Raw genomic sequence first — 23,161 nt, 5'->3', positions numbered from 1 at the left:
CGTTCTCTACAAACACTCACTTGCCACGTGCTGGACCCTCGGTGCAAGGTGCTGTGATCAGCGAAGCGTGCGATTGCTCATTTCACTTCTCACCCTTCATGTTTTTTTCATTTTGCTCTTTTCATCATCCGTGAAGGTACTTAGCCGTCTGCATGGCGGACTCAAGTGATGACTGATAAGGGTCGGCGGTCCCCGGGCCCGGGGCCTCCGCACTCTCTCCCGCCCGCTCGCCCCTCCGCCAGGCCGCCGCCCCGAAAACGAGCGCGGGACGGTCTTGACCACCTGGCCTGCCCCGCAGCCCCCCGTTCCGCCTCCCCACTCCCCGAGGCGCCCCGATGGGCAGCCCCCCCTTCCGGCCTCCCCACTCCCCGAGGCGCCCGGATGGGTAGCCCCCGCTTCCGCCTCCCCACTCCCCGAGGCGCCGCGAGCAGGGCGGGGCCCCGCGGGGAGGGGGCCAACTCCCGGACGGCGAGGCCTGCGCAGGCGCAGTGGCAACGCGTCGCCCCGCTGTGAGAACCCAGGGCGCCCGGGAGGCGCGGCTCTCGCGGGGGGGGGGGGGGCGGGGGAGGGGACCTCGAGTGGGCAGTCACTGCCGGGAAAGAGGGGGCGCGAGGAGGAGGCGGGCAGGCTAACACTCCCCAGGCGCGGGCGCCTCCCACGCCGCGGGCACCAACCCTCGCGGAGGGATCGCGGCGCTTGCGCAGAGGGAGGTGGGGAGCGCGTGCACGGAGGGCGAAGTGTGCGGGGCGGGAGGCGCGTGCGCGAGGGAAGTGGGCGGAGTGGGCGGGGCGGGAGGCGCGTGCGCGAGGGAAGTGGGCGGAGTGTGCGGGGCGGGAGGCGCGTGCGCGGAGGGCGGCGCGTGCGCGGAGAGCTGGGGGCGGGGCTGTGGGGAGGGGGCGGGGAGGGGAGGGGAGGGGGCGGGGCGGGGAGGGCCGGGGGCGGGGCGAGCGCTGGGGCCTGGCCGCTGCCGGGAGGTAATAACCTCGGGCGGCACCGCTCAGCTAGGAGCGCGCCCGGCGGTGAATGGAGGGGTAGCTGGCGGGCCGCGGAGGATGCTCGCCCTCCTGGGTGTGACGACCGTGGCTCTGGTCGCCGGGGCGCCGTGGGTGTTGCCCGCAGCGGCAGGTGAGAGACGGGGATCCCGGCGCCGGGCGCCACGGCCCCGGGAGGTGGGTGGCCCGCCACGGACGTTCTGGGGGACCTAGGTCATCCGTGGCCACGACGCTCGTTGGGCTGGAAACTCAAACAGGAGGAAGTGGTGTTGGAGCTCCGTCCAGCCGCTGGCTCGGCGGCCCGCGCCGGGTCCCGGTCCCCCCCGCCCGGCGTTCTCCCGCCCCGCCGCTCCCCGGGCCCCGCCCATCCCGCGGCGCTGGGTGTGGAGAGCCTTCGGGTCGAGCTTGCTTTCTGTTTAGAAAGGCCATGAGCTGCGCTGCTGTTCCCGAAGCCCGTCTCCGTTCAGCAAGCAGCTCGTCCCGCGGGGGACGGCGGTGAGGGTCGCGGGGACTTCCGTGCCCCCGGGTGCATGTAATTGAAAGGAAGTCCCAAAGGAAACGTGCGCCGCCGGACCCCCCCCCCCCTCTCGCTGCAGCCCCAGCCCCAGGGGACGAGGGGACGGGGATGGCCTGTTTGGGCAGGAATCCAGGGGTCCGGGAGGCTGCCTAGGGATTCAGATGCTGAACTGTTGGCTCAGAAAACTGCACCCCAGTGTGGTACATGGCGCCCTCTTTCTCAAACTCTGCCGCAAACATGGTGTACAGGACAGTATGTGGGTGGTGTAGGGGCCTTGGTGCAATCCGTGGTAATTTCTTTGATGCCTTTGGTTCGTGAAAATTTGCATTAAACTAGTGTTTGCTTTAATATAGGCATTTCCCCCAGAGTTTTCATGTAAAATTAACATCCCAGGAGGATGTGCATTAAGATCTGTAATTGAAAATTTAAAAAATATTTTTAAAAAGATGCTAATTTTAATTTGGGTTAGCGGAGAGCTGCTAAAAGTAAGTTTTATTTTTATTTTTATATATTTTTTTATTGACCTCAGACAGGAAGGGAGAGGGAGAGACAGAAACATCAATGGTGAGAGAGAATCACTGATCAGCTGCCTCCCGCGCGCCCCCTCCTGGGGATGGAGCCCGCAACCGAGGCATGTGCCCTTGACCAGAATGGAACCCGGGACCCTTCAGGCCGCAGGCGGACGCTCTATGCACTGAGCCACACGAGCCAGGGCTAAAAGTAATGTTTATACACAGCTAGCATGTGCTGTGCTCTTAACTACACACCACGCACTCCTAGTATGTGAAGGGTACAAATGACCCCGAGGCACCGCTGTCCTCATGGCTGGGTGCTGCTGAGCAAGGAAAGACCTTGGGAGGCTGAGTCACTGGCCTGAGGCGGTGGCTGACTGGGAAATCAGACTCTGGGAATCCGGGCACAGAGCCCGCCTTTCATTAACCTACTTTTTTTTCTCCGAAGGAATAGTAATGTTCAAAGCTAAATGAAATGTTAACCCTAACTTGAGATCATCGTGTTGCCCTGACTTTCAAATACTCATACTTTTAAACCTACTAAGTGCAATTCTGGGACCCTAACGGTTCCAGTGGTCGGCAAACTCATCCGTCCACAGAGCCCAATTATCAACAGGACAACGATGGACTTTTCTTTGGAGAGCCAAATTTTTTAAACTTAAACTTCTTCTAACGCCACTTCTTCAACATAGACTCGCCCAGGCCGTGGTATTTTGTGGAAGAGCCACACTCAAGGGGCCAAAGAGCCGCGTGTGGCTCGCGAGCCGCAGTTTGCCGACCACGGCCCTACCCTAAGACAAGTATCCGAACTGTGGGAGGAGAGTTCTCTTTGTATGGATGTGTGTGCTGGGATTTATGTCACTTTAAAAATTAGTAAGCGTGTCTGGTTGTCCGTGTGAATGTGAAAGGTGGGAGGCAGCCAGTTGTAGAAATAGAAGTTTGGATCAAGTGCCGTTTATGTAATTTACATGCTAAAGGGGTGAAGTAAACTATTATCAGAAGGGTATTGCTAATAGTAATAGAACGAAATCTGTGAACTCTAAATCCTGTTGATGAATCTACCTCCCAGTCTCTGTCCACTGACGTGCGGATCTCACCAAGGCCCGGAGGCCTCGCCCTCAGGCTCTCCCTCCTTCGGTAGAAGGGCGGAGCCCCTGAGGAACCCCGTCACCCCATCAGAGCTCCTCCGCCTGTCCAGGCCCAGGATCGTAGAAGCAGGATGTTCTCGAGTGGACACCACAGATGCCACCAGATCCTTTGTCAACCCCCATAAACCCACCCTCTGCCTTTAGATGCATGGAACCTATACAACTCCAACCAGTGGGGTGGGAATTGAGTTTAGAGGAGGGACAGGGGAAGTATTCCGTTCAGGGATGAAATCTCAGAGAATATGAGTGTGAAATAGGAAATAGAGGGTGGGGACACTCACTGATCACCTCTGAAAATTTTTTAAAACGTCAGAAAATTTTCTCCAGGGGCCCCTCCCCCACTTTTGACTTTGTACCATAATCTCCAACCAAGAAGTAGCAGAAGCAGTCCAGGTGCAGAACGTGTTCTGCAGCCAGGCCCAGCCCCTGCTGTTGCAAAATCTACAAGGAGATAACAGGCTTGCAGAAGTAGGAACCAGAAATAAACCTGAAATCCGGCCATAGTTTGTCACCCTCAGGGAAAAGCCAGGCCCTTGTGCACGGAAGCTCGTGCGCCCAGCATGGCGCTCGGTGCTGAGGGATGCACGGGCGTGTGCAGCTGCGTAGACCCGCCCTCCGGGGCCTGCATCAGGTTGGAGATCTGTGTTTATTTAACACAAAGAAGCATTTAAAGACGCTCATTCACCCCGTTGTGAGAGCCTGCTAGCTGACGGGCACCGGGCTTTATGACTCCTCCCCGATTCGGGGTGGGATGGGGGGCAGCGCGCAGGCCCCCAGGTCCGCAGGGGCTGCCTGGCTGGAGGAAGGTTGTCCAGAAGGGCTCAGACGTGCGCTGGGTCTGGGAGGACTGGTGGTCAGAGAAGAGAGATGCGATTGCCGTGGCCAGAAAGGGGAGAGGGCACGCAGCGGTGGGAGATGTGCGCTGGGAGGCGAGAAAGAGTGGGCCTGTGCGGAGGATCTTGAGGGCCCCAGGAGGTCCCCCCTGATTCCTCAGGTGCCCGGAGGGCGTGGCCGACAGGTGAACGTGCAGACCTGGTCTCTGCGTGTCGCGCAGGGATGTTGCCCTTCCTGGGACGAGCCGGCAGCTCTGAAAGCACAGCCGCTCCGTGCTCTGTCCGTGTAGGAAGCAGAGGGTATTTGTCGGAACTTAGAACGTGAAACCAGCTTGAGGCTGCTTAACCGTGGGCCCTGTTTCCTTCGCATCACGTGCTTCCAGGCCGAACACAAACTGGCTTTTACACAGAGAGAATTCTTTCCAGTAAAAGACGAAGCCTGGCCTGGCCGGCAGGGCTCAGTGGTTGAACGTCGACCTATGAACCAGGAGGTCACGTTTCAATTCCTGGTCCGGGCACAGGCCCAGTGCGGGGCGTCCCGGAGGCAGCCGATCAATGATTCTCTCTCATCACTGATGTTTCTGTCTCTCCCTCTCCTTCCCTCTCTGAAATCCGTACAAATATTATTTTAAAAAAGACAAAGCCGCCCTGACCGGTGTGGCTCAGTGGATAGAGCGTCGGCCTGCGGACTGAAGGGTCCCAGGTTCGATTCCGGTCAAGGGCATGTACCTTGGTTGTGGGCACATCCCCAGTAGGGGGTGTGCAGGAGGCAGCTGATCAATGTTTCTCTCTCATTGATTTTTCTAACTCTCTATCCCTCTCCCTTCCTCTCTGTAAAAAACGTAATAAAATATATTTTAAAAAAAAAAAACGACAAAGCCTACTTTTCCCCCTTTGTTTTTCCACCTCCACTGGTATGTACCAATAGTTGACATACAATGTTTTTATAGGTTAAAGAAACTCAATCTTTCCCAGCCCTCAGGTGCAGAGAGATAACTAGTTAACAGCCTCCCTGTGCTGGGAGCAATCAGTGGGTGTTCTTAGATTTTCATACACTTACCTTTGTTATACGTAAATGTTTTCATGCTTAAATCAGCGATGTGGAGGGAAGGAGAACATCTTAAAGGCTGTCTGTGGTGTGTCTGTAACTCTGGAGGGAAGGAGAACATCTTAAAGGCTGTCTGTGGTGTGTCTGTAACTCTTTGGAGGGAGGAGAACATCTTAAAGACTGTGGTGTATCTGTAACTCTTTGGAGGGAAGGAGAACATCTTAAAGGCGGTCTGTGGTGTGTCTGTAACTCTTTGGAGGGAAGGAGAACATCTTAAAGGCTGTCTGTGGTGTGTCTGTAACTCTTTGGAGGGAAGGAGAACATCTTTTTTTTTTTTAAATATATTTTATTGATATTTCACAGAGAGGAAGGGAGAGGGATAGAGAGCTAGAAACATCGATGAGAGAGAGACATCGATCAGCTGCCTCCTGCACACCCCCCACTGGGGATGTGCCTGCAACCAAGGTACATGCCCTTGACCGGAATCGAACCCGGGACCCTTCAGTCCACAGGCCGACGCTCTATCCACTGAGCCAAACCGGTTTTGGCATGGGAAGGAGAACATCTTAAAGGCTGTCTGTGGTGTGTCTGTAACTCTTTGGAGGGAAGGAGAACATCTTAAAGACTGTCTGTGGTGTGTCTGTAACTCTTTGGAGGGGAGGAGAACATCTTAAAGGCTGTCTGTGGTGTGTCTGTAACTCTTTGGAGGGAAGGAGAACATCTTAAAGACGGTCTGTGGTGTGTCTGTAACTCTTTGGAGGGAAGGAGAACATCTTAAAGACGGTCTGTGGTGTATCTGTAACTCTTTGGAGGGAAGGAGAACATCTTAAAGACGGTCTGTGGTGTGTCTGTAACTCTTTGGAGGGAAGGAGAACATCTTAAAGGCTGTCTGTGGTGTGTCTGTAACTCTTCTTTCTTGTTACCTGTGTAGGGGGAACAACGCTAAAACCTCCCCAAAATGTGGAAGTCGACATCCTCGATGACACCTTCACGCTGCGGTGGGACCAGAGCAGGGAGTCTGCCGGGGACGGGACTGTTTCAGCAGATTACCAAATGTACGTGCCCCTCACTGGTGGCCAGACCATCTGGAGCATTTTTATAGTTTTAATGCCAGCCTTTCTTTCAGATTTTTGGGACGCTTAGGGCTTTCCCCCAGTCGTTAGAGAAATGGTACGTCTACATAATATCTAGAGCTTCCTTTCGGCAGACAGACACTTAGTCCAATTTCTCTGGGCTTTGCCGCCAGAGGGCTGTGGGGGTGGCGGTGGCGGCAGCTTAGTCCGCACCCGCACCGTCCCGCTCTGGGCGGCCTGTCCTGTGACTGGAAATCTGAGCCGGAGCCGGAGCATCGCGGTCACCGGAGGGGGCGGGAGAGGCTGCGAGGCCTGTCCCGTGGAGCAGGACACAGGCCTCCCAGGCCAGCGCTCCCTGTCGCCTCCATCACACGGCGTGTTCATGTTAGAGGCGAGGTGTAAACAGCAGCGTGCTGGCCCGGCAGCTCCGCGGGAATGTCAGTGTCTCCTCCCAGGGCTGACTTCCTGCTTCCTCATCGCCCAGAGGGTGGGCAGGCGGGAGCGGCAGCAGAGAGGCTTCCAGAAGGAAACGGAGCTCAGGGACAGTGCTTGGCGCCGGTGTCGGGCCTGTCTGCTGACGCTCCCTGTGCGGGAAAGAGGCGACGAAGAAGCAGGTGCAGGGCGTCGGGGACCGGAATGCCACCCCGCACCCTGTACCCCGCACCCTGCACCCCGCACCCCGCACCCCTGGCCACACGCTCTTGTTCTCCAGCGGATGGTCGATAAAACCGGGAGATTGGTAATCTCACAGCTTTGGTAATTTTTTTAACTTGATTTTTAGAGAGAGAGGAAGGGAGAGCGAGAGAAACATTGGTGTGAGAGCGAAACATGGATGGCTGCCTGCCGTGGAGGGGTCTCGGGCACGTCTATGGTGGAGTGAGGCGTCATGAACACCAGCTCGAGTCTAGAGCTCAGGCAGGTCAAGGAAGAGGTGACTGGCCAGGAAGGATGTGTTGTTTTTGGTAATTTTTTTTTTAAATGTGTCTTGATTGATTTTTAGAGAGAGAGGAGGGGAGAGAGAGAGAGAAACATCATCCATCGGCTGCCTCCTGCACGCCCCCTACCCGGGACCGAGCCCACAACCCAGGCATGTGCCCTGACCGGCAATCGAACCATGACCTCCTGGTTCATGGGTCGAGCTCTACCGGCTGGGCTATTTTTGGTAATTTTTTTAAAAATGTTTCCTTTTTTAAAAATAAGGTAGACTTGAAACTGGGTCAGCACCAAAATTTAATGGTATTATTTGGATACCATTCCTAGTTTCTGTTGTCATAAAGCATCTTTAAAATGACGTCTATAATATTACCCCCAAATCAGCTAATGCCGGGACTGTGGCCTGGACTGGACAAAACGCCTCCTCAGACCAGCGTCCCAGGTGGGCAGGCCTCGCTGGGCAGGGGCAGGGGTCGAACCCACCTCGCTGCCTCCACTCCTCGCCCTGTCACAGCAGGGCCTTCGCTCGAGGCGCTGGTGACCACGGGCTTCTTCCTGCGTCGGAGGAACCTAACGTTAGTCCCGGGGCTTTGGATTGAACGGGTCCGCTTTGAGGGCGTTGTTAGTGGAAGTTTCTGGGAGCCCCTCGTTTCCGGTGCTGGCATAGCAGGAACGCGGGATCCGCAGGCAGAGGGGGCCCAAACTGTATGGACCCCGAGGTCTCTTAGGGCCGGTGGCTGTTCATGGGAGCGGACCAGCGGGCCATCCGCTCCGGTCCCGGGTTCCCAGTAGGAGCAGGAGGTCCAGGAATGAAGTGGTGGGCTGGCGGGCACAGCTGCTGTCAGCACAGTCCCCTTGGCCTTGTGGGCCCCGCTTTCTCTGCTTCCCCCACCAAATTACAGAGCCGTGTATGTTCCAGTCACTCTGTCTGACCCTCCTCCTTCTGACCCAGAACCTGCTGTCTCCATGGAAAGGGTGGCAGGGGCACTAACCCGTCAGCAGGACAGAAACTGGAGTAGAAGCAGCCCCGAGCTGGCTGCACGCGGTGTGCACAGACCGCCCGGCTCGCTCCCGTGCTCAGACAGCCGCTCACTCATTCTCTCGCCTTTTCGTTTTGAAGACCCGGGTTGGTGGATCATTGGACAAAGCTGCCTGGGTGTCAACATGTGACGAATGCCACATGCGACTTTTCTTCCCTCAACATGAATGTTTATGAGGAAATTAAACTGCGAATAAGAGCCGAAGAAGGAAACCATACTTCTCCGTGGCGTGAGCTGGACCCGTTTATCCCGTTCCAGCAAGGTGAGAACAGCTGCCGGGATTACGGTGTGCGGTCTGTTCTCGTTACCAGCAGCTCACTGCCCACACCCGCTCATTTGCATGATGAACAATCTCATCTCTTTTTTTATACATACACTAGAGGCCCGATGCATGGAATTCGTGCAAGGGGCTCGGCCCTCAGAACCCCCCGCGGCCTCGGCCAGTCCTCACAGCCCCAGCTTCACCTGGAAGGTCGTCCGGAGGGTCGTTCTGCTGTTAGGTCTAATTAGCATATTAGCTCTTTGTTATATAGGATATTTTTCTTGATTGATTTCAGAGAGGAAGGGAGAGATAGAAACATCGATGATGAGAGACGATCATTGATCAGCTGCCTCCTGCACACCCCACACTGGGGATCAAGCCCGCAACCCGGGCACGTGCCCACAACCTGAGCATGTGCCCTGACCAGGAATCGAACCATGATCTCCTGGTTCATGGGTCGATGCTCAACCACTGTGCCATCCATCCCGGCTGGGCCCAAATATAAATCAGATCATGGCATTCCTCCAATCATGGCCCTCAGATTCCTTACCGCCTGGCCACGAGTGACCTCTGACCTCATTGTCCACCACCCAGCCATTCCAGGCCCCTCCTGTCTCTCGAACGTGGGAGGCCCTGCCCATCTTGGGGGCCAGGCCTGAGTGCCCGGCCTGCAGCACGCTTTCTCCCTAGACATTGGCGTGGCTTGCTCCCCGTTTCAGTCACGTCTCGGAGGCTCCCCCTGACTAACTCGCCTGACGTCCCTCGCTCATCCTCTCTTCCTGTGTAATCTTCATGTTTCCTTACAGCACGCCTGTCACCCACGTATGTGTCCACGGGGGTTCCGCGTCTCCCGGGACAGTGGGCTCACAGGGCCTGCGCTTCACGCTGGGAGGGTCAGGTTGACACCGAGGCGTGCGGGTGCGTGGCATCGCGGTCGTGAAGGCGCACAGTAAGAGTCTGGTCTTTACAGCTCGGATCGGCCCTCCAGAGGTCCACCTAGAAGCCGAAGACAAGGCCATAGCGGTAAACATCTCGCCTCCCGGAGCCGAGGACAGTGTCATGTGGGCCCTGGACCGCCTGAACTTCGCGTACAGCGTGGTCATCTGGAGCAACGCGTCGGGGGCGCAGGTGAGCACGGCCTCCGCCCGTGGCCGGGGAGACGGGCCCATTCGCCCTAACGTTTGGCTTGTGCGCTTCCGTTACAGACCAGAAATGAAACTCTTCACTCCAGATACCCCAGAATCAAGATTCACAAGCTCGTGCCGGAGACCACGTACTGTGTGAGAGTGAAGGCGCGCCTGTTCCTGCAGCAGAACCCCGCCGAGTTCAGCCCCGTGCGCTGCGTGAGCACCGCAGGTGAGGCCTCTCGCACGCTGGGTGCTGAACTGCATAGGGTGGTGTAGTGGATGGTTAAACCAGCATTTACACAAGCCAGAAACGGTTCAGAACCCACTAAAAGGGCCGGCAGTTGCTGGAAGAACAGTTAGCCGTGCAGAACTGCCTTACCAGCGCAGTGTTCACGTCGGAAAACATCCCGGTAGGTTCACTTCATCGGTGACATCGTGCCAACAATTCAGGTCCAGGGTGGGAGCTTACGTTTGTTTATTTCAATTATAAATGTAGTATACTTTGTGGGGGTTTTGTTTGTTTGTTTTTTAAAGATTTTAATTTATTTTTTTAATATATTTTTTATTGTTGTCAGAAAGGAAAGGAGAGGGAGAGAAACATTAACGATGAGAGAGCAGCATGGATCGGCTGCCTCCTGCACACCCCCTACTGGGGTTCGAGTTCGCAGCCCTGGCATGTGCCCTGAGCAGGGATCCAGCCGTGACCTCCTGGTTCATAGGTCGATGCTCACCCCCTGAGCCACGCCGGCCGGGCCGTGCTTTGTTATTTAAGTCAAACCGCAGGGCGGGATGTGAAGTGCTGTTTTCCTCTCCTGCCTCCCTCCCCGTTTCCACTCCTCAGAGAGCAGGTGGCTGGGCTTCTATCAGCGTGTACAGACTGGCAGTGGTTCTGGTTTTTATTTGTTTTGGTCTTCATTGTTCAGATGATTACAGATGTCCCTCTTTTTCCCCCATAGCTCCCCTCCACCCGGTTCCCACCCCACGCTAAGCCCTCATCACCTCACTGTCCTCATCCATAGGTGTACGATTTTTGTCCAGTCTCTTCCCGCACCCCCCACACCCCTTTCCCCCTGAGAATTATCAGTCCACTCCCTTTCTATGCCCCTGATTCTATTACATTCACCAGATTATTCTGTTCCTCAGGTTTTTAATTCACTTGAGTTTTAGGTTCACTTGTTGATGGATATGTATTTGTTGTTCATAATTTTTATCTTTACCTTCTTCTTCTTCTTCCTTTTCTTAAAGATTTCAGCATTTCATATAATACTGGTTTGGTGGTGATGAACTCCTTTAGCTTTTTCTTATCTGTGAAGCTCTTTATCTGACCTTCAATTCTGAATAATAGCTTTGCTGGGTAGAGTAATCTTGGTTGTAGGTTCTTGCTATTCATCACTTTGAATATTTCTTGCCACTCCCGTCTGGCCTGCAGAGTTTCTGTTGAGAAATCAGCTGACAGTCGTATGGGTGCTCCCTTGTAGGTAACTAACTGTTTCTCTCTTGCTGCTTTTAAGATTCTCTCTTTGCCGAAACCGGTTTGGCTCAGTGGATAGAGCGTCGGCCTGCGGACTCAAGGGTCCCAGGTTCGATTCCGGTCAAGGGCATGTACTGTGGTTGCGGGCACATCCCCAGTGGGGAGTGTGCAGGAGGCAGCTGATCGATGTTTCTCTCTCATCGATGTTTCTAGCTCTCTATCCCTCTCCCTTCCTCTCTGTAAAATATCAATAAAATATGTTTAAAAAAAAAAAAGATTCTCTCTTTGTCTCTTGTCCTTGGCATTTTAATTATGATGTGTCTTGGTGTGGTCCTCTTTGGGTTCCTTTTGTTTGGGGTTCTCTGTGCTTCCTGGACTTGTAAGTCTATTTCTTTCACCAGGTGGGGAAGTTTTCTGTCATTATTTCTTCAAATAGGTTTTCAGTATCTTGCTCTCTCTCTTCTTCTGGCACCCCCATAATTCTGATGTTGGTGGGCTTGAAGTTGTCCCAGAGGCTCTTTACACTATCTTCATATTTTTGGATTCTTTTTTCATTTTGCTTTTCCGGTTGGGTGTTTTTTGCTTCCTCGTATTTCAAATCTGACTTGATTCTTAGGATCCTCTAGTCTGCTGTTGGATCTCTGTATATTATTCTTTATTTCAGTCAGTGTATGCTTAATTTCTGACTGGTCCTTTTCCATTTTTTTGGCATTGTCACTAAGATCCTTGAAGGTCTCACTAAGTTCCTTGGAAGTTTCTAGAAGATTCTTGAGTAACCTTATAACTGTGGTTTTGAACTCTATATCCAGTAGTTTGCTTTCCTCCATTTCTTTCATTTGTGACCTGTTTCTTTGTCTCCACATTTTGGCTGCTTCCCTGTGTTGATAGAGTGGGTTTGTGTGGTAGGTGTCCTATGGGGCCCAGTGGCTCAGCCTCCCCAGTCACCTGAGGTGGACACTCTTGGTGCACCACTTTGTGGGCTGTGTGCACAGTCTTGTTGTAGTTAAGCCTTGATTGTTGTTGGTACACTGGGAGAAATTGACCTCCAGGCCAATTGTCTGTGAGGATCAGCTGTGTCTATGCTGGGAGAACTTCTGTGCTGGAGACACCCTTACGGGGCAGGACTTGCTTCAGTGGGGCTTTGGTGCTCACTGAGTCTGCCCCCTGAGTGTGTCCCTATGGGTCTGAGGAGTTGTAATCTGGTATGGTCTCACTCTGACCCCTGGGTACACTGGCTCCTGGATCTCCAGGGAGGTGCTAAGTCATCCTCTGCCTGAGGCCACCCAGCAGGAGCTCCAGAGAGATCTGCAGATTCCTCCTCTTTGTATCAGGTTTGGAGGTGCCCAGATGAGTCCCAGCTGTGAAGCAAGGCCGGCTGCTGCTGCCGGCCTTGGGCCTTCTTTTGATAGCTTTGGGGCTCCCTGACCCAGCTGCAGCTTGTTTGACAGGTTTTAGGCTGAGAAAGGACAGGCCATTCCTACGCAAAAGCCGCTGCCCACAGCTTGGGTGGGGTTGTAATTTGGGCGGGGCGGGGTCTCAGGGAATCACCAGGGCAGAGCAAACAGCAGTGGCTGCCAGTCAGCCCTGCACTGGAGAGGTCCCGGCGCAGGAACAATGACCGCTGCCAGCACCTCCATCTGGGAGAAAGCCACCCTCGCGTCCCTGCCCCGATGCTAGACAGCAGTTTCTCCCCGTATGTGTCTGGGTCCCCCAGAGCCTCACCCGGAACTGGAGTTCAGAGAAAGCTGGAGCTTGTATCTCCCTCCCGGTTAAAAAAGTGGCACACCCAGTGCCAGCCCGTTCCGCGCCTCCGCACCTCCTGCCAGTCTCACTGCGCTTTCTTCGCCTCTCTAGTCGTGGTACTTCCACTCAGCCAGCTTTCCCGTGGTTCTGGGTGATCGTTGTCCTGTCTTTCAGTTGTAATTTTGATGTGGTTGTGAGAGGCAGCAAGTACAGTGTTTACCTATGCCGCCATCTTGATTCTCTATCGGTTCTGTTTTATTTTGAATTTTAAAGAATGTCCTGCTTCGTACATGTGACAGTCGCTTATTTCAGCTGATACGTTGAGGCTCTCCTTGTATGTCAGCAGATACACATGGGCCTCCCCATCCTCTTACGTGGCAGCATAGCCGTGCACGCGTGGACGCGCAGCATAACTATCGGAACCACGCAATGACAGAGCGCACGCCTTCCCCCGCCCCGCTGAGAGTGAGCATTCTCGCCACGTGGATTTCGCTCGAGTAGACGTGCTTTTGTGTATTCTGTGTCTTCCAGCTGAAAATGAGCTGCCTGCTCCTGAAAACATACAGGTCGTTCTGGAAAATCAGACCTATGTTCTCAAGTGGGATTACATACAAGACAACGTGACGTTTCAAGCTCAGTGGCTCAAGTAAGTTCTGTCCCGCACGCCCCCTCTCACCTGCTGTCCGTGGGCTGCGCTCCTGCAGCCCCCCCCACAGGCTGGCCGGACCCCCCACTGGCTGGCTGGTCCCTACAATTGCATTGTTGGAGACGGGGCATCTCAGGCCAGCGCTGGCTCTGCCCATGGCTGCTGCTGACACAGCTGGTTGTGTGAACTCTCTGGGCCTCAGTGTCTTCATCTGTTGTAAGATGTGCGCGCTCTGTAACATGGATGATGTAAGATGTGCACGCTCTGTAACATGGATGATGTAAGATGTGCGCGCTCTGTAACATGGATGATGTAAGATGTGCACGCTCTGTAACATGGATGATGTAAGATGTGCGCGTTCTGTAACATGGGTGGTGTAAGATGTGCGCGTTCTGTAACATGGGTGATGTAAGATGTGCGCGTTCTGTAACATGGATGATGTAAGATGTGCGCGTTCTGTAACATGGATGATGTAAGATGTGCGCGTTCTGTAACATGGATGATGTAAGATGTGCGCGTTCTGTAACATGGATGATGTAAGATGTGCGCGTTCTGTAACATGGATGATGTAAGATGTGCGCGTTCTGTAACATGGATGATGTAAGATGTGCGCGTTCTGTAACATGGATGATGTAAGATGTGCGCGTTCTGTAACATGGGTGGTGTAAGATGTGCGCGTTCTGTAACATGGGTGATATAAGATGTGCGCGTTCTGTAACATGGGTGATGTAAGATGTGCGCGTTCTGTAACATGGGTGATGTAAGATGTGCGCGTTCTGTAACATGGGTGATGTAAGATGTGTGTGCTCTGTAACATGGATGATGTAAGGTGTGTGCGTTCTGTAACATGGATGAAGTAAGATGTGCGCGTTCTGTAACATGGATGATGTAAGATGTGCGTGTTCTGTAACATGGGTGATGTAAGATGTGCGCGTTCTGTAACATGGATGATGTAAGATGTGTGTGTTCTGTAACATGGATGATGTAAGATGTGTGCGTTCTGTAACATGGGTGATGTAAGATGTGCGCGTTCTGTAACATGGATGATGTAAGATGTGCGTGTTCTGTAACATGGATGATGTAAGGTGTGTGTGCTGTAACATGGATGATGTAAGGTGTGCGCGCTCTATAACATGGATGATGTAAGATGTGTGCGCTCTGTAACATGGATGATGTAAGGTGTGTGCGTTCTGTAACATGGATGGTGTAAGATGTGTGCGTTCTGTAACATGGATGATGTAAGATGTGTGCGTTCTGTGACATGGATGATGTAAGATGTGCGCGCTCTGTAACATGGATGAAGTAAGATGTGTGTGCTCTGTAACATGGATGATGTAAGGTTTGCGTGCTCTGTAACATGGATGATGTAAGGTGTGCGTGTTCTGTAACATGGATGATGTAAGATGTGTGCGTTCTGTGACATGGATGATGTAAGATGTGTGCGTTCGGTGACATGGATGATGTAAGATGTGTGTGTTCTGTAACATGGAGTGCCGACGGTTCTGTCTGGCGAAGGCGTGTCCTGGGTGCGATGTTGCCTCCCGATGGGAATGTTCCCTCCCTCAGAGCTCACTTCTCCGTGGGGCTCGAGTGGCCTCAGTCCCGGCCCAGGGCCTTGGCCGCACGCCCCCACGGCCGCTGCCAGGCGCCCCTGGCGTCCCTGAGGGCACGGGAGAGACCCGGGACTCCACGGCACGGAACGTGCCCACCCGGAGCCACCCTGCGGTGCGGCCAAGCAAGACACGGCGTGCTCTGGGCACCGCGCTCTCACTCCTGTCCTCTCCGTGTCCCAGCAGCTCCCTGGCCGAGCAGCCCTGCGCCCCCGGTGCTCCCCCAGGGACAGGCTCTCGTCCCCGGCACCCACTTCCCGAGGCACCGTTCACCTTTACAGCCCAGCCCCTACCAGGATGGCTGCCTGTTACAGACCCTCCCTACAAATACTACTAAGTCAGTGTGTTTGGAATTAAAAACAAACAAACTGTTTTTGTCTTAACAGCTCCTATTTGAAAAGGTTCCCTGGAAGCGATTCAGAAAAGTGGGCGCACGTGCAGGGCTGCGAACGCGCCCACGTGGCCCGGTGCGCCCTGCCCCAGGACATGTTCCAGAAGGAGGTCTACTTCCGTGTCCGGGCCTCCCGCGGGAACCGCTCCTCCCCCTGGTCCGAGGAGGAGAAGTTCGATGCTGGGAGACGAGGTAAGCCAGTCGCTTGTACTCTGGATTCTAATTCAACCTGGAGGCAGTCTCATCTGGTCTAAGTTAACGCCGGCCTTCCCTCCCCCAGCTGTCATCCCGCCTCCGGTCGTGGCCTTGAAGCCCCTGGACAGCCACTCGCTCCACGTCGCCATCGGCTTCCAGGACCAGATGGCGTTCCAGCACCTGCTCACCTATGAAGTTAGTTTTTGGGAAAACACTTCAAATACAGAGGTAAAAAGACCAGTACAGTTTTGTACTTGAGAGTTATAATTGATTGAGTGAAAATAAAGGTGTGGCTCAGTGATTGAGCGTTGACCTATGAACCAGGAGGTCAAGGTTCGATTCCTGGTCAGAGCACATGCCCGGGTTGCAGGCTCGATCCCCAGTAGGGAGCGTGCAGGAAGCGGCCCATCAGTGATTCTCTCTCAGCATCTCTCTCTCTCCATCTCCCTTCCTCTCTGAAATCAATACAAATGTATTTTTTAAAAAGCTTGACGTTACAATTATAGGGGAATTTTTAGACTTTAAGACTCTGTGGGCACACTGTCCCTCCAGGGAGCATGTCCGCACCGTTCCCTTCCCCCCCTCCCCCCCCCCCCCCGCCAAGGTGCGCCTCTCCTGACCTCAGGGGACCTCAGGAGACTTGCAGCCGGGGTGGGGGTGGGGGGGCAGCGGGCAGTTCCTCTCACTTCCCCGGGAGCCAGAGCACCGGCTTGCCACTTGCTGCTTCTGTTCGCGGTCCTCCCTGTCTCACTGTCCTCGGCGGTAATAAACGGCCTCCCAAAACAATCACAACGAAGGAGGACGACGCTGCCCTCCCGCCCCTGCACAGAGCAGTCACCGCCGGCGGGGCCAGGCTGGGCGGCGGGGCCGGTTCTCACATCCATCGCTGATGTTTCTGTCCCTCTAACCCTCTCCCTCTCTCTAAAGCCCATAAAAACGTTGTTGTAATTGAAATTTAAAAACAACCACATTGCTCTTCGGCAGCAGCATCGCTGACTTTCTGGCTGGGTCCTAGCGTGTTGTCCCAGTCGCCTGTCTCTCTCTTGAGCCTGTGTCCGCTGTGTGGGAGCCAGTCTCGGGGCGAATCTGTAGCGAATTGGGAAAGCGGACATTCCCCGTCCGAGTCCGCGGGGCCAATGCGGCTTGTCTTTCACAGAAGACCTTTGTGGAGCACAGAACCGACTTCACGGTCCCCAGCCTGAAGCCGCGGACGGTGTACTGCGCGGCGGCCCGGGCGCTGCTGGAGGGCGGGCCGAGGAGCCAGCACAGCCGCCCCAGCAACACGGCGTGCGCCAGGACAGAAGCAGGTGCGCAGCCCCCGGCGCGTCTTCCGAGAAAGGCATCTCCAGCGCCGGCCAGCGCGGCTCAGCGGGCAGAGCGTCGGCCTGGGGAGCACAGGGTCCCGGGTTCGATGCCGGTCAAGGGCATGGACCTCGGTTGCAGGCTCCTCCCCGGCCCCGGCCCTGGTCGGGGAGCATGCAGGAGGCAGCCCATCAACGTATCTCTCTCACTCTGATATTTCTCTCCATCTCTCCCTCTGTCTTCCACTCTCTCTAAAAATCAGTGGAAACATATCCTTGGGCGAGGACTTAAAAAATAAGATAAAATAAAAATGCAACTTCCTAAAAACCATTCCGCTCACTGAGAAGCGTGCAGTACTTCGTCCCACTGCAGAAGCGTGTCCAATGAGCTCAGGCTTCGAGCTTCGAGAACATTGTTAACGGCCACTTCACCTCCGAGTTTTTTAACGCTCTTCCGTCATCCGGCATCCGCCCAGTAGATTTCCTGTGGGTGCTGCCCTTAGCACTGGAGACCTCACCTTCCCGGCTCCTTGATGGGTTATCCTGTGGGAGCCGGCCAGCTCCACGGGAGCCGGGTTTTTCGTGGGAAGGGCGTGGTCTCGTCTGGTGTTCGTTCCTGGCGCTGGTCCCTGTGCGGCCGTGTGTGCGGCGCTGGGGGACGCGGTGCCGGGGTCTCTGTGTCACACTGTCCCTTCACCTGGGTCTCGGATGCCCTCCCAGGCCCCTCTTAGGAACGCCATGGCCAACAGATGGCGTGGGCTCGGTGCCACCCGAGGTATTTCTCAGGCTCTTTAGTAGACTTTCATTTACTAGATTTCCTGTCCTGGCTGGTGTGGCCCAGTGGGTAGAGCATCAGCCTGCGGACTGAAGCGTCCCGGGTTCGATTCTGGTCAAGGGCACAGGCCTGGGTGGTGGGCTCCATCCCCAGTGTGGGGTGCGCAGGAGGCAGCCGATCAGTGATTCTCTCTCATCACGGATGTTTCTATCTCTCCCTCTCCCTGAAATCAATAAAATATATATTTTTTTAAATAAACTTTAAAAACTAGATTTCCTTCACCGGCTCTTTCTCTGCTGCGAACTCTCAGGGCCTTGGGCGTGCTTGTGCCAGACCCCACCCGGCTGACGTCGTGTGCTTGTTTCAGGGGGCGCCCCCGGAGCCAGGCTGGCGGCTGGCGTGAGCACTGCGCTCGCCGCCCTGCTCGTCCTCTGCGCTGCGACCGCCCTCGGGAAGCTGGTCCATTACGTGTTCTTCCCATCGGGGGAGCCGCCCTCCACCATCGACGAGGTGGGTGCCTTTGCTCTGTCTGCAGCTGGACTTGCCCTCAAATGAACATGCGCGTCTGTCTCCTTGTTATTGGAAACAGCGCGGCCCTTGGGGTGTTGGCCTCCGAGTGCCCGTGGGAACGGCTGTCGGGCGCTGTACCCAGAGCGGGGCTGGCCTCGGCCTCCCTTTCCTGGCCGCCTGGGCTGGGTCCATGGGGGGCTCCGGGCCTGTCCCAGAGGACAGCGCAGCCTCAGCTTTGGAGCCGGAGACGCTGCAGCTGAGGGGAGATAGCTGATGCGTTTGCACTGCAAGCTCCGTGCCCTTGGCGTGCCCTTGGCTGTGAGGTGGGGCCAGTGATGCCTCCCGCAGAGCTGTGAGCGGAGAAGAACCGGACGGGCCGGGCCACGCAGCGTGCTGTGTGTCACTCTCAGGGCGCGGAGTCAAAACCTTTTCTACAGACTCTGCTTCTCGTGGCTGCTGCTTAAAGAGCTTAAATCTCGCTGGTGACAGCTAGTCCTGGTTGGACAGCTAGTCCTGGTTGAACAGCTAGTCCTGGCTAAACAGCTAGTCCTGGTTGAACAGCTAGTCCTGGTTGAACAGCTAGTCCTGGTTGAACAGCTAGTCCTCGTTGAACAGCTAGTCCTGGTTGGACAACTAGTCCTCGTTGGACAGCTGGTCCTGGTTGAACAGCTGGTCCTGGTTGAACAGCTGGTCCTGGTTGAACAGCTGGTCCTGGCTGAACAGCTGGTCCTGGTTGAACAGCTAGTCCTGGTTGGACAGCTGGTCCTGGCTGAACAGCTAGTCCTGGCTGAACAGCTAGTCCTGGCTGAACAGCTAGTCCTCGTTGAACAGCTAGTCCTGATTGAACAGCTAGTCCTGGTTGGACAGCTAGTCCTGGTTGAACAGCTAGTCCTCGTTGAACAGCTAGTCCTGGTTGAACAGCTAGTCCTCGTTGAACAGCTAGTCCTGATTGAACAGCTAGTCCTGGTTGGACAGCTAGTCCTGGTTGAACAGCTAGTCCTGGTTGAACAGCTAGTCCTGGTTGGACAGCTAGTCCTGGTTGAACAGCTAGTCCTCGTTGAACAGCTAGTCCTGGTTGAACAGCTAGTCCTCGTTGAACAGCTAGTCCTGGTTGAACAGCTAGTCCTGGCTGAACAGCTAGTCCTGGTTGAACAGCTAGTCCTCGTTGAACAGCTAGTCCTGGTCGAACAGGGAAAGTTAACTTACCATTTGTGCTGCTGGAGCTTTGTGGGTTGGATATTCTGTTTTTTATTATTTCCCAATGACAGGCCCGCAGTCCAGGGCTCTCGCTGTCCGTCCCTCGGGCCTCTGCCCGCCAGCACCGCGCATCTATCTTAGGTCCCGTCATACACGTGCCAGAGACGACACCGCATGTGCGTGACTCTCTGACGGATTTGTTCCGGACGTCGTGACGCACGCGACATGCTCGGAGCTGACTTCTTACGTGAAACCGCAGCCGTGAGAACCCGCAAGCCGACTTCACCCTTTAAATGACCCGCTTCCCTTCTTCTCCTTTTTGATTAGTATTTCCCTGAGGAGCCGCTGGAGAACCTGTTGCTCTCCACTTCTGTGGAGCAGACTGCGCAGTGCTTCGTCGTTGAGAATGCAGACACCGTCCCCACAGAAGTGAATCGCACGGATGAGGATCACAAAACATACACTTCCCAGGCGAGCCAGGACTCGGGCAACTACTCCATTGAAGACGAGAGCGGGGGCAGCCACATCGGCGAGGAGCCGGGCCCGCCGGGGGCGGGGACAGGCGCGTACTCAGCAGGCGGGAGGTTTGCGTGACGCTGGGATCCTGAGCCCCGGCTCCTCCAGGAGCTGCCGAGAGGGGGCTGCTTGTTGGAAAAGAAAAAACACCTTGGGTCACAGGTCCTGAACGTACAGGCGAGCTCTTGACCTGCTGGCCGATGAAGCTACAGGAATGGGGACCAGCCTGCCCCGCCCTGTCCACGCGGGAGCCGTGGAAGAGAAGCCACGGGCCTGTCCGTGCCGAGTCGGCCCCGACGGCGCTGCCCCCGGTGGGACCTGGGGTCCGGTGCCAGCTCGGCCCAGGGAGGCCTGGTGCTGCCAGTTACGCTGCCTGGTGCCCCGGCGGTGCCTGGCACGGACGCATCCCCGTGCCCCGGAGACAGCAGCCTGTCTGCGCTGAAGCAGACCCGAGGAGATGTCCTTGGAGAGGCTGAGTGCCCGCCCCCGACCCCTTTCTGAAGAGTAATTTGCTCTGGGAGACACCCCGCCCCACCCGTGTGGCTCCATGGGTTGGGCATTGTCCGTGCCCGGAAAGGCCGCCGGCTCGATCCCGGTCGGGGCACAGTGCCCAGTAGGGCGTGCCCAGCACGGGGGCCCTGGGCTTGCCTGCCTGTGTGGGGTGCGCCAGAGGGAAATCCCCAACGCCCCAGTTAACACACCAGTGGGGGTAGGTCCCTAAGATGGGGCGCAGGGCTCTGTGGTCCTCGGGGGCCTGCTCGCCGGCCCTGCAGCCTCCCGCGGTCAGCACAGCGGGCGGCCTTGTTTGCAGCTGACGGGGTTTTTCTGAAAACCGTGGACTCGGGAGCCCAGGAACCTGCCTCGGATTCCAACCCGATGGGCCTCGGGGAGGCCAGACAAGCATCTAGGAACGTACGCGAGGCTTCTCAGCGCAGCCAGGACTAGCATGTAGAGTAATGTAGGCGTGAATGGTGACACAGCTCTAGACGTGCACACCTGCGCGTGCACACCATCCGAGGTGGCCCAGGTCCAGGAGCACCAAGTACAGGTCCCATTAGAAAGCAGCAGCTCGGAACTTCAGCGTCTGACCGGGCACGGCCACCTACACAAAGCAACTTTACACTATAATCTGGGCCGCGCCCTTTCCCAGCGGTGCCCGGGGCTCGGGATTTGGAGGGTGCAGGGACACACACCCCGCCTCCACCCCAGCTGCCTGGCGCGTCATGCATTTGTTTTGTCTGCTGTCTGTCTGCCCCGCCAGGCCGGGCTGAGAGCAGGGCCTTCCCGGTAGCCCCGGTGCCCCCCGCGGGGCAGGGCCTGCACAGCACACAGGAGTGCGGGAGACGTGATCGCGTGGATGAAACAGGACATTTGAACCCCGTGCTTCTGACAACATCTGTGTGTGTATTGCGTCTGGAAGGACACACCAGTATTTTTATGCAGAAGTCTTTTGTACCAGTGATTTCATTGTACATTTGCCCGAAGCCCTGTTCAAGGGTCCTCAAACTTTTTAAACGGGGCCAGTTCACTGTCCCTCAGACCGCTGGAGGGCCGGACTATAGTTTAAAAAAAAAACTATGAACAAATTCCTATGCGCACTGCGGGCCCGGGACGAGTTGGCTGCTAAGCAGGACAGGCAGTGGCACCCGGCGGGCCGGATCCATGTCCTCGGCGGGCCGCCTGTGGCCCGCAGGCCATAGTTTGAAGACGTCTGGCACTGTAAATAGTTTTATGTAATAAAACTGGAGCCAAAGTCTGATTTGTTGTTGTGCTTGAACTTAGTAAACTTCTCTACACCAACGGGCTGCCCCTGGGGCCTTCCCAAGTTCTCATAAGGGAGGGCTGGGGCCAGAGCCTGGGGCCTGCGACCCCGCACAGTGTCCCCGCCCCCGTCCCTGCCCCCTCCCCTGTTCCTCCCCCCCGCCCCCCCACAAGCAGCCCAGGTGCTTTCCTTCCCAACCTCAGCTGCCTTCGGGCGGGAGCCGCAGGAGTGGGTGCAGGTGCTGCTCTGTGCGCGGGACTCCACGGCTTTCCTCGTGCAAATACTTCTTTTCCTACAGCATCAGCTCTTCCTACGGAGACTCCCACCCCACGCGGCCCTGCCTCCTAGGCTGCTGCATCCCACATTCCGTCGGGAACCCTTCCATTTTACTGTTCCCAACAAGCTTTCTCGGTATTTCCCCCAAAATGGACAGGGAAGCGAAATACTTAGCAAATTCACCTCTGATGCCCAAGAAGCGCCCTGTTCCTCAGCAGCAGCGACAATGCCAGCCAGAGGCCGCGGGTCACCCCTTGTGGCCGGTCCCCCTGAGCGCGAGCTCCCGCGGAGGGGCCTGCGAGTGAGGAAGCAGTGATGGGTGAAGACGAAGAAAAGAAACAGTGGGTGGAGCAGATACTCTGGCTTAGAAGAGAAAAGGCCTTGAGAAGGAGCACGTGGGGAAGGCGGGCCTCTCCACCGCGGGTTCAATGGGACGTCCCTCCACGTGACTCCTGCCACGAGTGACTCCGCCGCACCCCGTCCTGAGAACGTCCCAGACCGTCAGCCAGACGGGCTGCGGGGAGCGGACGGACGAGGAGGAAGAACATTTTCCTTCTCTCCAGTGGAAAGAGGAGACTATTCCCAGTTTTTTGTTTTTTTTTTTTAATATATTTTATTGATATTTTACAGAGAGGAAGGGAGAGGGATAGAGAGCTAGAAACATCGATGAGAGAGAAACATCGATCAGCTGCCTCCTGCACATCCCCCACTGGGGATGTGCCCGCAACCAAGGTACATGCCCTTGACCGGAATCGAACCCGGGACCCTTCAGTCCACAGGCCGATGCTCTATCCACTGAGCCAAACCGGTTTCGGCTATTCCCAGTTTTTATCACACTTTGGTACTCCGGAGTTTTGCTCATAAAAAATGATTATGGCCAAAACCGGTTTGGCTCAGTGGATAGAGCATCGGCCTGCGGACTGAGGGGTCCCGGGTTCGATTCCGGTCAAGGGCATGTACCTTGGTTGCGGGCACATCCCCAGTGGGGGTTGTGCAGGAGGCAGCTGATCGATGTTTCTCTCTCATCGATGTTTCTAACTCTCTATCCCTCTTCCTTCCTCTCTGTAAAAAAATCAATAAAATATATTTTAAAAAATGATTATGAATTTTATAGAATAAAAGTACATCATCCGCTCTGAAATCCACCCCAAAGACCCACATGTAGGGGTCTCGTGTCCATATGTCCGTGACCAGGGCCCGGCACGCTCCCTGGGAGAGAGTTTCTAGCGTTTGCCCGCAGCTCCTTGGCAGCAGGGCTATCTTTTCTGTTAATCCTCGCCCGA

At 55.6% G+C, this 23,161-nt stretch overlaps 1 protein-coding gene across 1 annotated transcript; it reads left to right on the top strand.

Annotated features, from left to right (window-relative positions):
* The first annotated feature begins 941 nt into the window (after window positions 1-941).
* On the top strand, window positions 942-21,598 carry IFNAR1 (interferon alpha and beta receptor subunit 1). Its single transcript, XM_080655238.1, has 11 exons — window positions 942-1,125; window positions 5,982-6,105; window positions 8,177-8,358; window positions 9,329-9,486; window positions 9,564-9,714; window positions 13,231-13,345; window positions 15,342-15,538; window positions 15,627-15,769; window positions 16,698-16,848; window positions 17,985-18,127; window positions 19,652-21,598. The coding sequence occupies exons 1-11, from the start codon at window positions 1,053-1,055 to the stop codon at window positions 19,916-19,918; spliced, it is 1,704 nt and encodes a 567-aa protein (XP_080511364.1). The 5' UTR covers window positions 942-1,052; the 3' UTR covers window positions 19,919-21,598.
* Window positions 21,599-23,161: the final 1,563 nt, after the last annotated feature.

The sequence above is a fragment of the Plecotus auritus genome, assembly GCF_963455305.1.
Source record: "Plecotus auritus genome assembly, chromosome: 2".
NCBI lineage: Eukaryota > Metazoa > Chordata > Mammalia > Chiroptera > Vespertilionidae > Plecotus > Plecotus auritus.
This window is presented reverse-complemented; position numbering and strand designations above follow the sequence as displayed.